General features: G+C 36.6%; 1 protein-coding gene across 3 annotated transcripts; it reads left to right on the forward strand.

Moving 5' to 3' along the window:
• Positions 1-3,030: 3,030 nt before the first annotated feature.
• On the forward strand, positions 3,031-10,079 carry LOC104603795 (protein PIN-LIKES 7). 3 transcript variants are annotated; one of them, XM_010267940.3, is made up of 13 exons: positions 3,031-3,423; positions 5,846-5,994; positions 6,185-6,247; positions 6,345-6,663; positions 6,782-6,861; positions 7,032-7,156; positions 7,249-7,367; positions 8,419-8,643; positions 8,717-8,821; positions 8,931-9,031; positions 9,309-9,361; positions 9,460-9,645; positions 9,805-10,079. In XM_010267940.3, the coding sequence occupies exons 4-13, from the start codon at positions 6,529-6,531 to the stop codon at positions 9,927-9,929; spliced, it is 1,254 nt and encodes a 417-aa protein (XP_010266242.1). In that variant the 5' UTR covers positions 3,031-3,423; positions 5,846-5,994; positions 6,185-6,247; positions 6,345-6,528; the 3' UTR covers positions 9,930-10,079. The 3 variants fall into 3 exon arrangements, with proteins under 3 accessions (XP_010266242.1, XP_010266241.1, XP_010266240.1); XM_010267939.3 differs by lacking the exon at positions 6,185-6,247 and having other exon boundaries at positions 3,032-3,423; XM_010267938.3 differs by lacking the exons at positions 5,846-5,994; positions 6,185-6,247 and having other exon boundaries at positions 3,217-3,423.
• Positions 10,080-13,787: the final 3,708 nt, after the last annotated feature.

The raw sequence follows: 13,787 nt of genomic DNA on the forward strand, positions 1-13,787 counted from the left end.
AGGCGTGCTCTATGGACTATGGGTTCAGTTTCAAACTTCAAAGTTGACATAACTTTGAAGGACCAACCGACAAAAGCTATTTACTTGTCAGCTCTGTTTTCCATAACAGAAATCCATCGAAAAGAGAGAAAAAAATACTTGTCTCCCACCCGGTTGGTAGGGCTGTTCATAACAAGACCCAAACCGATCAAACCTTTCAACTCGGTCCGATCCAATCTGAGTTGGCTGATTTTTTTTCAGCATCGATTAGTTTTGGGTTATAAAAAAACATAAATCAATGGTTCGGTTCGGTTTTGGTTTTCATAACCGAATCAACCCGAATCGACTTAGATATTATATTATATATATCTGATATATTTCAGTTTTAATATATATTTGTGGATATATACATATTTCAGCTTTATTTCAGAAATATACATATTATATATAAAATATCAGTTTTAATCCATCAAATCATTTTTAATTTCCAGGCATCCAGCTTTTGCTTTCTTAGACTTAAATCCTTTACCATTCACACCGAGAGAATCATTCACAAAAGTGACCCAAACCAATTCAAACCGACCAAGTTGGTTTTACTTAATACTGGATCGATTTCGATTTCATTTCTAGGTAAACTGACTAGGTCGGGTCGGTTGAAAAAACGCTAGTAAACTGACCCAACCCGATACGTAAACAGCCCTACCGGTTGGAATAGATGCCTATAAGATCCATTTTACATAATTATAGTGTTTAAGGATTTAAGATTTTAAGGGCAAGAGGTTAAGAATTTAGATATTAGGATTTAAGGTTTTAGGGCTTAGATCTGAAAATCAAAAGTGATCAACGCTTTGGTCCGACCATCATAGAAGCCAAGTATTGCCCGGAAAAGAGATGTTCAAATGAACATTTCCTTTCCCATCATAACTTATTTTTGGAATGAAAATAATTGTGGGCATATTATTGGTTGACACGGCTCTGGGCCTCTCTCTTGTAGTCATGTTGAAATTACTAGTTGATACCCATCAAATGGAGGATTCCACCTACTATGTTGGAAACACTTGGTCAAGGCCAATAATTATTCAATGAGCCAAGGCTTTTTTTTTGTGTAAATCATGTCAAAATATGTTGAATAATCAAATATCTCACTTATAAAGGAAAGGTTTGAGGATGATTCAGTAGTTGTTGAGAGATGGTTAGCCAATCCCCCTACAAAATAGGAAACATGCATAAGATCAAACCTGCATATGCATAATTGCCATATTAATGGTCTTTTAAAGCTTAAGGGGTGTTCGACATTACAAATGGTTCTAATTTATAAAACAAAAGCAACTGCTACATCAACAAAAATATATTATCATTAGTGACATGATAGCTGTTCTATTTAGAAAAACCTATTCACATGATCAAACACTCCCTTGGTATGTTGGTTTTGTGTCTTCTCTGACACATCTTCGCCATTCCAGACTGTTCCATACGATTTCTTTCTTTATAGCATAGATTATGTATGCAACGTATGTATTACGTAGTTTAAATTGAAAATTAATCGGAAAAATACGGATACACCCGATGGAGAATTCTGAATTCGACCCCCCCTATTATTAGCCTTCTCCCCCCTATAAAATACATTCTGCCCGTAAATTTAACATCAATTAACGGTCAGGATGCATTCCCCTATACTCGGGCTATAAAATTTTGATCTGAGCTGATTGGTCATTCTTTCAAAATTAATTAGATAAAGAACGAGTTCCTTGTGACTGTGACCATATATGTATTTATACCATTACCACGCGGTCAAAACTAATTAATGAATATATGTTCATCGTTAATAAAATAATAAATAATAAATAATGTGTATGACAACAAGGCAAATTCCTTGATACTTAATTTTTCAGGTCATACACGGCTGGACCCAAATACTTAGCATATATTGACCCGTCTTTATACATTCTTAATTTCTTTCTCAGTTGGGTTGGGGCTTTGGCTTTAAATGGGTCGGATCTGGTTCGATAAACTTGATTCCGGTCCAATAAGATAGTACTAGTGTAATAATGTGGTATTGGTTTGGGTCCTAGAATTGGCCTACTTGTCTCATTCCACTTAGGGGTGGAACCGAGTCCATCTGAGTCAAATTTTTAACTATTCCAGCTTGTCTCACCAATAAAAGACTTGAGCTCGAACTCGATTGTAAATCAAACATCTTATAAAAATAAAAAATTATATTTTATTTTTATATATAAAATTTAAGAATTATATTAAGCTCATGAATCTTATGAGCCGAGGCTTGAATTCGGTTCAAAATTCAATTTGGTGAAGCTAAATCAAATTTTTCACGAGACAAACTCGAATAACTTATGAAAAATTCGACTCATGTCCTCCTTCCTTGTACAATCTTAAAACAAAAAAATTTTATTTCAATATAAGTTGGAATAGAGGCACAGATTCGGAGCAGAGCCAACTGCAGAGGGTTGCATTTGTAACCATAGTTTTTAAAACTGGACTGGACCGGACAGTTGGAATGGAAAAACCAGGAACAGGTCAGGTGACTGATTCCATTTTACCCTAGAACGTTATTTCGTCAAAAGCTGTTGATTTAGTCAATAAACCATTGACTCAAGTGATCAAATCGTTTGAACCGTCCAACGATTTTGGCCATTTTTATTTATTTTTATCAGAATGAACTATCTGTTTAGTTCAAACGATCAGACCATTCAACCCGGAAACCCGATTCGATTTTAAAAACCAAAACCTTGCTTGTAACAATATCAAATGAAGTTGGATGATATACATGATGAGGTTGGCAGTGGCAGTGATGCAGACAGCAACTCCGTCTACGGTCTTATCTCAATGACGTGGTGCTTAACGTTGCAACACTCAGCAGGTTGGGTCCAATACGGGTTTGACCCAAAAGCCACTCCAACTCCAACTCAAATACAACCCGACTAGATGGAACTCTAAGCAGTATAGTTTTGTTTATCGTATTGATAATGAACACGACGTTATGGCCCACACCGTTTATCAGAGATGAATGCTCCATTTCTACTCGCACTCGTCCATGTCTATAGCTGTGTAAAGGCCTAAAGGGGCAGGAACAGATCACTCAAGACTCATTGTGGGGAGGGCTGCAACTGGATCAGGATTACCATTACTTTTTATTTATTCCCTTTTATTTTTCATCTCATCCCTGACGTTTCCTTCTCGATCTCTATCTATCAAACTCAAGGTCCATGATGAATGCTCGCCTCTTCCACAACGGCTTCAGAGAGTTCAGACCCACTTGAACGTGGGGCAAAAAGGCGGGATATAAGCTAACTCTCTCCCACTTCCAATTCGCCTTCGCCAATTCCCAACTCGATGGATTCCTCTTCATCTAAGCCCTCTAAGGATTAAGGTTGGCGACTCAAATGGCTTCCCCTGTTCTTTGACAACATTGTCTCTCCATCCCAGGTTCGTCTCTTCTCTCAATGGTTTCTTTCTCCTTTCTCCTTTCATGTTTTCTTCGTGTTTCGATTTTCTTTCTTTTCCTCTATGCCAACAACTCTGTCACTTTTTTTTTTATATCGTTATTTTTATTATTTCCTTTTAATTTATCTTCCTTCGACAAAGATGGTTCGTCTTCTTTTTTTCTTCCCTGTATTCTCATTCGTTTCGACCGTCTTTATCTTTCTTTCTTCTTCTTCTTCTTTAGCGTTTGAATTTCATCTTACTTGGAACACTTTTCTGTTGGTCTCTGTTCAATATGAATCGAATTTATTCGTCTGCAGATCTAGGTTGTTCTTCCTACTGTATTTAGTATTTACAATCAACGTCGATCGTTTGCGTACCTCAGAAAAAAGTGTCGTAATTCTTTAGTTCCTCTTTTATTAAATAAATTAATTAAAAACAATTAAAAAAACTGATAAGTAGAACAGCGAACTTCCGCCATCTTCGGTGTAATAAAAAGAGAAAACAGCTGTTTAACTTTTTTTTTTAAGTTTTAATAGTTTTGATTTTCTTATTCCAATTATTATTATTATTATTATTAAGTAGAAATAAATAGGGTGAGAATAGTCCAGATCTGCTTTATTTGTCATACAGTTTCATTCTCAGTCTGTCACTGGTATCCCGCTGCATGTATCATAGGGTTTCTATAGTTTTGCCACAAGACCCTGCATCCGCAGATGGGAAACTTCTGTTGCACTTTATATTTTGATACTACTAGGGAGATGTTTCTGATGTGCGGTTAAAAGTGTCGTGAGTTGCGACCAGCATGTATTCGTTTTGTGATCACTAGATACGAATTCCAGTTTTTTTTGGCTCTAGTGATAATTTGATCGTCCAATTTTAAAATGCAATAATACAGTATCTGAATTATCAAAATGTGATAATTTAGTATTTGAACTTTTAAAATGTGATAATCCATTATATGATCAAGTGTTAAATAATATTGGAAAAATCTATAATACATAAAAGATATAGTATAGAAAGAGTTTTGATTAATCAAAATCCTCCATAAATTTTGATAAATAGCATCTGACCCTATTTAAAAAGTCAAAAATGCCCTTTGAATGCTATTTAATTCTCTTTATCAACCATCCAGACATTGATAAAAACTGAAGGGTTCCAAATCTTTCTCTTCTATTCAAGACAACTGTTTAGAAGAATCTAGAATTTGGGACTATTTATTTTATTGTCAATGTTTGGATGATTGACAAAGAGAATTAAATAACATTCTTAAGGCATTTTTAACTTTTCAAATGTCATTTAACAGTTGATTAACAGAATGTTTAACCGCAAATACTATACTGTCATATTTTAACATTTGATTCACATTTTGAAAGTTCAGATACTGAATTGCCTCATTTTAAAGTTCACGATCAAATTGCCACTCGAGCCAATAATAATCAGAAATTTTCCCTTATGTAAATGCTAATAATTCTCCTTGTTTTTTTTACTTTCTTTTTATTTTTTAGCGAGCGCTCCGGCCACGAATAATAAACGTAGCATCTTTACCAGCTCAGAATCTTAATTTTGAGTTGAAAAAATATGGAATTTTTGCGTCCCAGCGTCACTGATTACGCCAATAGGATGGCCTTCATTCTTTAGTTTCCAGTAATAAGCAAACTGAGTTCGTGCATTGGACCCAAGTACCTAAACATCCCATTATACTTCAGTCGTTGGCAGGCCCAAGATTATGTGTTTGCTTTTATCGTCATTTATCTGAAAAAAAATGTACTAATTCAACGCCATATAAATATTTTTCCTAATAGAATTTATAATATTATTTGGTTATATCTTGAAAAATTATTTTTCTTGAGTTGCTGGGGAATTTTTTTAATGTTTCCCCAACATTAATTCTTTTTCGCTCTCCATGGTGAGAAGAGATATCTACAATTCAATAGGAGCCAAAGTTCTCTCCTAATAAAAAATGTTAAAAAGCACTTTTATACAAGTTATCATGTTTTTCAAGATTCACGAGGGGCCAAAACTTATGGATGGGCCATAAAGGGGGCCACCATTGGTGGATGTACTATATGTGGAGATTTTTGGACCATAATGGCCCCCCTGGGTCCCCTCTTGGCTCCGTCCCTGAAGATGTATACCATATTAAACTTTCTTTTTTTTTTTAAATAAACGACAATAGAATTAAACAGCCCCATCTGTGATAAAGTCAGTAGACATCTAATAAAAAACCTGACACCAATATCATATACATGGTTTTCAAAATTGGACCAGAAAAACTGGAACCGGTCATCTGACTAGTTCTGTTTTTCCTCAAAACCGCTTTTTTCCCCAAAATCATTGATTTTGGTCAGCAAACCACTGAACCGGCCGGTTAATTATTCAAACGGTTTTGACCATTTTCTAATTTTTTTTTATTTTTTGTCAGGATGGGCCAGTCATTTAGGTCGAATGATCGGACCGTTTGAACCAGTAACCAGACCCCTGACCGATTCGTTTTTAAAAACTATGATCATATATATATGTTTCATGAAGCTTCACAACAAGATAGTACATTCCTCAAGCAGTTTACATCAGGTAGGCTCAACAACTATGTAAGAACATTCAATGAATACTTAAAATTTTTTTTGACACCTATTCCTTAAAATACCCTTATTTCGGTCTTGAAAATACCTTTGCTGCAGTCTTGAAAAAGATTAAAACCTGCTCACTTATATTGTGCTTACTAAATCCGATCCCTCACTCAAGACCCCAATTCTGGTGGCAGAGACCAGCGGGATTTTATTCCAAGACTCCGCTACATACAACAGAATCTACCAACTGAACCACCGTCAGTCGGTGATCATGTTAATTTACTTGCAATTCAGATTATTGATTTTTTTAATTGAAACTTTGTCACTTATGATGATCAATATCGCTGTTATCAGGATTTTCTTATTTTTCTATCCGAGCATCATAAAACAAGTGTAACTAGTTCGCAAGGGAAGAATCGAAGGCAGTAGCAAATCAGAACAAGAAAGAAAAGAGCCAAATACGTCATTATCAACGTCCTTTTAGCAACACAGCGAAAAGAAGGGAAAGTGGGAAGCAAATTAAAAAAAAAAAGGAAAGATGGGTTTCTGGACACTTTTCGAAGTGGCTTCCATGCCAATAATGCAGGTCCTCCTCGTCAGTATTCTAGGGGCCCTCATGGCAACCGAATACTTTAATCTACTGAATGCTGATGCTCGACGATACATTAACAAGGTATTCATGCACTCGCATGCACATTCCCAAATGTATTATTTGCTGTACATATTTACATTGTTCAGGGTATTAAAGCCTATGATCTGATCTGATGAGAACCTTTGCCCAATTAATGCAGGTTGTGTTCGTTGTATTCACTCCCTCACTCATGTTTGCATGTCTTGCCCAGACTGTCACACTCCAAGACATTATTTCATGGTAAACTACATAGTACATTTCAAAAATTACTAACGAAGAGAACGATAGAAGCAAATTTATATTGTTTGATTTACAAATAATCTCTCTCTCTATATCTCTGAGGATGATACATATATATGTGAATACCATTTATCTTAATTTCACTTATTTTTTTCTTTATGCTACATTAGGTGGTTTATGCCGGTTAACATCGGGTTAACCTTCTTAATTGGAGGAGTTCTTGGATGGATTCTTGTAAAAATATTGAAACCCAAGCCGCATCTAGAAGGCTTGGTCATTGCTACATGTTCAGCAGGTATATAATTAATTAACTAGTTTTCATCTCTCTGTTTAAGAGCACTCGTATGAAGTTTGAGTTCTCATTTTCTCATTTTTTTTTCTAAATAGGAAACTTGGGAAACCTTCTTCTGATAGTCGTGCCGGAAATATGTAGCCAGGATGGTAGTCCATTTAGTCATGGTATCTGCAACTCCGTTGCGCTTTCCTATGTATCTTTCTCCATGGCGGTAAAGCCATTGATATCTCTTCTTTTTATTATATACCATGTTCTATCTATGATTATGAATTATTGGCTTCATCCTATTATATTGCTTAGAATCAAAGCACTCGGAATAGAGTAAATGTGGTACATTGTTCAAGGAGTTACAAACAAACTTAGGTCTAAACATTGATGTTTGTCGAGACGTATGTTTGACATTTGAGTAAAGAAGAGTTTTTGAGAATCGACTGTGTTAATATAGAGTTCTGTGAATTTGGTGCCTTTTAAAAAGTTTTGACTCAGACAACCTGGTTGGCCTCATCACTTGGACTTGCAGCGGCCACTTTGTGCAAAAATTGCCAACGGTTTGGACCGTATAGTCTACCCCTCCCAAGACTTCGGAATTTTAGGTGGTGTCAATTGGAGTGGATTTGGTCCAATCCGATGCATATTTTGGATTATTTTGGATCGGTCCAATTTAATATCTGGACCATCCAATCTGTTTAAATTTAATTTGTTTTAATTTATATTGGTTTCAATCCAAATCCAGTCCATTTACATCTATGTTCTTATGTTATATCAATAGACCGGATATTGGCTTAATCCAACCAAATCCAAAATAAATTTATTACGGACGGACCAAGTCCAGTCCAATCTAATAAATATTTGGGATAAATGGATTGTAATCCACCTCATAAATCTGAAATTGCAACTCCCTCCTTCTTTACTAGTAGCCCCCCTATAAACCCATCCTGTTGGTGAATTTGACATTAATTCATGGTCAAGATTCAGTCCACCCCTAGAAATCTTAGCTCCACCCTAAAGATGAATTAAACTATAAAAACCCCTAAATATTTTAGACTGAATTGATCCAATCCAATATATCTTATTGGTCCGTCCAATCTGTCAATATTGATTAACCGGTCCATTGACACCCTTACCCCGAATAACTGAACTAACAATGGATAATTGCTTTATGGTTTCACATTTCCAGTTTGAATTCGGGCGAATTGCTAGCCATAAGTTGAAGTTATTAGTTTCTACAAAATCTAAGGCTCAATCATATTATTGTCATACAGCTTGGTGGTTTCTTCATTTGGTCTCACACGTACCATCTAATACGAACTTCGGCACTAAAGTACAAAGCACTTCAAGAAGGTGAGTCTACCGTAAAGGTGCCAAACGCTGATTTAGATGCCAGAAGTGAAACTCACCTTCTCAAAACAGAAAATCAAGAAAGGGCAGTGACAGTGGTAGTAGTGCAACCAGTGAAGCCCATTGACGAAGATAAAGAAAGCCAAGTTGTAAGTGATTTTCTGTTTTGAATTCCTTAAAATACAGGGGAAACATTTTATACTAAAAAATTAGAATAATCAGTTGAGTGAGAAAGCGGGAAAAGAGAAGACGGCATTCTGGGAAAAGCTGAAAGGAGTTCTTCATGGCATTCTGAAAGAGATAATGGCACCTCCGACCATTGCTGCAGTGAGTTTCTTTTCTTTTTTTATCCCACTATATATAGGTGCTTCAGAACTCAGAAACTCTTAAGTATATTTTGTTATTGCTATATTAACGCCTTTGTATGTTGTACCAGATCGTGGGATTCATCTTCGGGGCGACGCCTTGGTTGAAAAATCTTATAATCGGCAATGATGCTCCTCTAAGAGTGATCCAAGGCACAATTAAACTATTAGGGTATGCATCACTCAACTAGGCTTAAACTCATCAGTTAACAAATCAATATAAACAAGCTCATGCCAATTACTAAAAGTTGTTCCTTGGCTAGCTAGAGAGGTAATTACTTGCATTTAATCAAAACACCCCTTCAGAGTGTCGCCGAGGACTTGTTCTTTCTCTTGAATTTTTCAATGTTATCAGTTTAATAAATTAATGATGTCTTGTCGTATTGGGTATTTGACAATTGGATTTCATTTCCACGGTGTTGACACCAAAATCTGCTGGCTTTGTGTAGGGACGGCACGATACCATGCATTACCCTCATACTTGGGGGTAACCTCATCCAAGGTAAAATCATGTTTGCAGTTTGGTTGCCATATTCAGTACTCAAAAAGAGTCCGAGGCACAGCCTTAATACGTTAATCGAGTCCTAATTCTTTCCACAGGTTTGCGCTCCGCCAGATTAAAGCCCATGGTCATTATAGGGACCATTTTTGTGCGGTATATGATTCTCCCTGTAATTGGGATTGGCGTTGTCAAGGCAGCAAGTAACCTTGGTTTAGTCCCATCGGACCCTTTATTCCTTTACGTGCTAATGATACAGTTTACTACGCCACCTGCCATGAACATCGGTATGCAATTGCCTTAACATACCCTTTTGATTTGTATGCTACAATTGAATATTACTTCAACAAAACAAGGCATCTTATTAATTTGTTCCAATGCCATTACAATTTACCCGAGTTTGTTTTGAAGCTCATATTTTGATGTTGATGATGATGACCATGTAGGAACCATGACACAGCTATTTGATGTGGGTCAAGAAGAATGCTCCGTCCTTTTCCTGTGGACATACTTGGCTGCAGCGTTTGCCCTTACAGTTTGGTCCACAATCTATATGTGGATCTTGAGTTGAAGATTGGCTGTTATTTCTGGCCCAAGCTGAGAGAGATCCTCTCATCTTCCCCTAATTGGAATAGTCATTTTTAGGCTAATTGATAGTAATTAATCATGTACAGTTTTTCTAATTTCCTTATTTAATTTCTATTTCCATTATTCTTTTCTATATTGATTTTTAATGTTTAAATGCAATAGTAGAGTTTTTTTGTTTTTTGGGGGGGGGGGGTGGGGGTGAGTCATTAGTAGAGTTTTGTGCAATGAAATGGCCAAAAGATGAGAGTGCATTCGTTAGAGTTTTGTATGTATATCAATGTTTTATTGCCAAGCTTTCAAACGAGTATGGTTAATTAGGGGAGAAAGTTTTCAAAATTCAAACGACTGTACTGTACTACTGTTGGTTGCTTGAAGAAGATCGGAAGGAATTTATTTCGCCTGTCGTCTCCAGTTTAAAGTCTAAAACCTTTCTAATCCTTGATCCGTGGTCTATAGAAGGTAGAGTAAGCGACAAACTTTCGAAAATAAACAAGAAAACGAGTAAGGAAAGTTCCTGAATTGGCTACATCACCATCCGTAATGATTTCAGGCCCATTCATAATAGGGCAGAGAGGGAAAATTTCCCTTATGTTCCTGGGCTACGTATTTAAGTTGAGATGAATTTCGGTGTTGCTGAAACCTAAATCCTGACCGTAAGGTTGCTAGATCAGGGGTGGATTCAAATTGAGCTCAACTTGATAGAAAAATATAAGGATTCAGTTTGGGCTCGAGCTCTGTTGAAGTTAGAAATATTACCTCAAATTCGTTTTGTCTCAAAAGTTCATATATTTGAATTCGACTTGGTTCAAGTTTGATGGTGAGTATATTAAAAATTATACATATAAATAAATAAATATATATATAATTAAAAATATTATATATCTAATATAATATAAGCACAATTATGCAGTCAAAATTTTATTAGATTCAAGCTTGGTTTGATTAATAAAAATTAAACTCGAATTCGACTAAAAATTTGATTTAAACCAAATTGAATCAAGCTATTCCCAAGTTGAACTCAATTAACCCATGACAAAACTGGATAACCAATGCGGAAATAACTCCCATCAAAAGAGTCGGAGTATGCTGGAAACAGGATTGCAAATCGGGGTAATAACACCCGATCAAAATTAAATACTTCTGATTTCATATCAATAGTTCTGATATGATTACCTTTAATAGGATAATGTTGCATCTATCTAGCGGATCTCGACTCCCGTCATGCATCAATGTAGGTATTGCACATCATTATTACATCAGGGGAAGAGGGGTGAGGGCTGCCATAACGGACACGGAGAGCTTATGTATGGACAAGTCTGATCCCGCGCCTCTTTTATGGACGGATGCCAAATCAACATCTCAAGTCTCAATTAGTGGGCCATTAACCTGAAATATACAATTAAAGACAATAAATATAAAAACCAAAGTTCATTATTATTATTATTTGAAAGTTAGAGGATCATATAAGGAGAAGTGGAGAACGGCTGAAAATGATAACTAATTATATGCACTTACTGCTTGGACATTATGATTGGTTCCATAGCTCGGAATACGACTTCAGCTAAGGCGAAGGAGTACAGATATAAATATATAGAATACAAGTTTACAATATCTTGTATTTTGTATTATTTTATTTATACATATTTGTATTTGTATTATTTTCAAATTATGTCTTGTGTTTGGAAATGATGTAAATAAGTGTGAATGCAAATATGTAAAATGTAAAATGGTTCATATAAATTATAAAATTGGATTAGTTTTGCATTGACAAATTTACTTTCTTACCAAACAGATTATTAGGTGTAATGGATGCAAATATGAATTTCAATGAAGCATATGTTTTTTTTTTTTTATCAAAAACCCACTTGAATGCAAATTTACATTTTTTTATTGAAGTACTTTTATATCTTATTATCAATGTAAATATGCATTGGTCTGTCATTTGTCAATGTATAAATGTAATGCTGCCAAATACAAGCAAAAGTGAACCAAAGTGCAAATTTACTCTGAACCGGGATTTACACTTCATTTGCATCCTTTTCAAATGCAGTCTAATGAGGTAATCTTCACTCTATATTGTCAACAGCCTGGCTTTCCATACAACATGTGTCATGTAGATTTTATGGAAAAATACATTGCAGAATTCGAAATTCCACTACAATCCTACACAATTTAAAATGATAAACACCCCCATTCTAAAACATCAATATCCGTCTGTACATTGGCATCAATTCCAAGCTGACACCTACCCCAACTGTACTGTGGGGCTAAGAATTCTTAGAGTGTGCTGAACAATCATTCTCCTTAGATTTTAATGACGTCATTCCTTTCACTACTAACTTTGGCGTTTGAATAAGGGTCGAGGAAAGTTATTAATAGTGAATAGCACCGAATACTAAAACACTACAAAATGATACGAGCGAAACAGAATTAATTGAAGGCAATAACTGTTCAGTCATAAAATGCATGAGATCCACAGCCATTTAACCTTGTGGGACATTATCATCGGTCCCACAGTCTGCAACACACCTAAACTGTTCAACTAATCCTAATTCAGTGTGAGCATGGTCGTTTTAATAGTCTAGTTTAGGATGCATGGAATGTGGGCTATACCATTTTTAAGATGTGTCAACGGACGTTATGGGCTGGCAAGGCTTTTTTGGACGATTTGTGGTGTGGACTTCAACGCCTTCTCATCAGGGCTCATCTCTTTTCAAGACGTCATGGTCTGGTTTTATCTATGGGCACCTGTTCAACTAATGTTTTGGGCTGCAAAGCTAAACCTTATGGGCGTTTCCTTGTCACGATCGTTATGGTTGGACCTTGGAAGGGGCTTTGACCGTCTCTTGGTCCCATTTCTGCTCTGGACTTTGGAAGTTTTGAATTGCCATGGGTTGGGGTTCCTTTGGCATTTTACCTCCGCAAAAAATCCGAAGTAAGCAAAGTTCTGTGTTAGGATTTGTTACGGGGATCTTGCTTTCTCAATTAATCCTTTGGACGTAAATGATCCTTCGGCTCAGTTTGGAAGCAGTATAAATGCAAATATGTACAGTGTAAATACATATAAAATATAAGGTTTTGCACTCTACATATTTTCATTTGTACTCCTTCCAAACTCAGCCTTAGTGTTGGCATTTATGAATTTTTTACGCTATTTGAAGAGGACTCATGAATGGTTTAGGCCCTATTTGGCAATGTTTTCATCTGTTCCTATTCTTTTAGAAATTCGTATGTCAGAATAAGAATTTTATTTCTTGCTTATTGGGAGTAATAGAGGTGTTTGGCAAAATGTTTTTCGAGAACGCATTTTTGTTCTACGGAAATTAATGCCGTCAGAAATCGTCTAGGTCCTTGGAATAGCTTGGTGTCAATCTACAAAGGAAAGAGAAAGGTCAGAGAGCCTAAGGTGATATCCTGGGCTTATAACTCTGACGATTAAGTTAGTGTGCTGAGCTATCCGGTAGGGTATGTGAGTGTTATGGACATACCGTCCGACAGCGCAATCATAGGCAGCAGCACGCACAGCAGGCCGCATAGCAGCAGGCACCGCCCGGCAGCACACATCGCCTGGCAGAACGCAACACACACCGCCCGCACGGCAGCAGCACTAGGCAGCAGCATGCACCGCACGACAACAACACTAGACAGCAGCACGCACCTCACGGCAACAGCACTGCGAGACGCGCGCACCGCCCGAGCAGCGGCAGTAGGGCGGGGCCCACACGATAGCTCATCAGGGTGGGTCCACTCTTGTCTTACCACAACAACTCTGCTCGCCAACTCGCCGCTAGCTACATCATTCCTTATCCCTTATCCCTTATCCTTATCTTATCTTCTTAAG

This window comes from Nelumbo nucifera, chromosome 5, assembly GCF_055504915.1.
Source record: "Nelumbo nucifera cultivar China Antique chromosome 5, China Antique-T2T, whole genome shotgun sequence".
NCBI lineage: Eukaryota > Viridiplantae > Streptophyta > Magnoliopsida > Proteales > Nelumbonaceae > Nelumbo > Nelumbo nucifera.

Excerpts from the sequence above, each read along its gene's own strand:
- LOC104603795 (XM_010267940.3), top strand. The coding sequence starts at position 6,529 with ATGGGTTTCTGGACACTTTTCGAAGTGGCTTCCATGCCAATAATGCAG. Across the intron at positions 6,664-6,781 it reads CTCGACGATACATTAACAAG|GTTGTGTTCGTTGTATTCAC; the intron begins GTATTCATGCAC and ends CAATTAATGCAG. Across the intron at positions 9,362-9,459 it reads TGGGGGTAACCTCATCCAAG|GTTTGCGCTCCGCCAGATTA; the intron begins GTAAAATCATGT and ends TTCTTTCCACAG.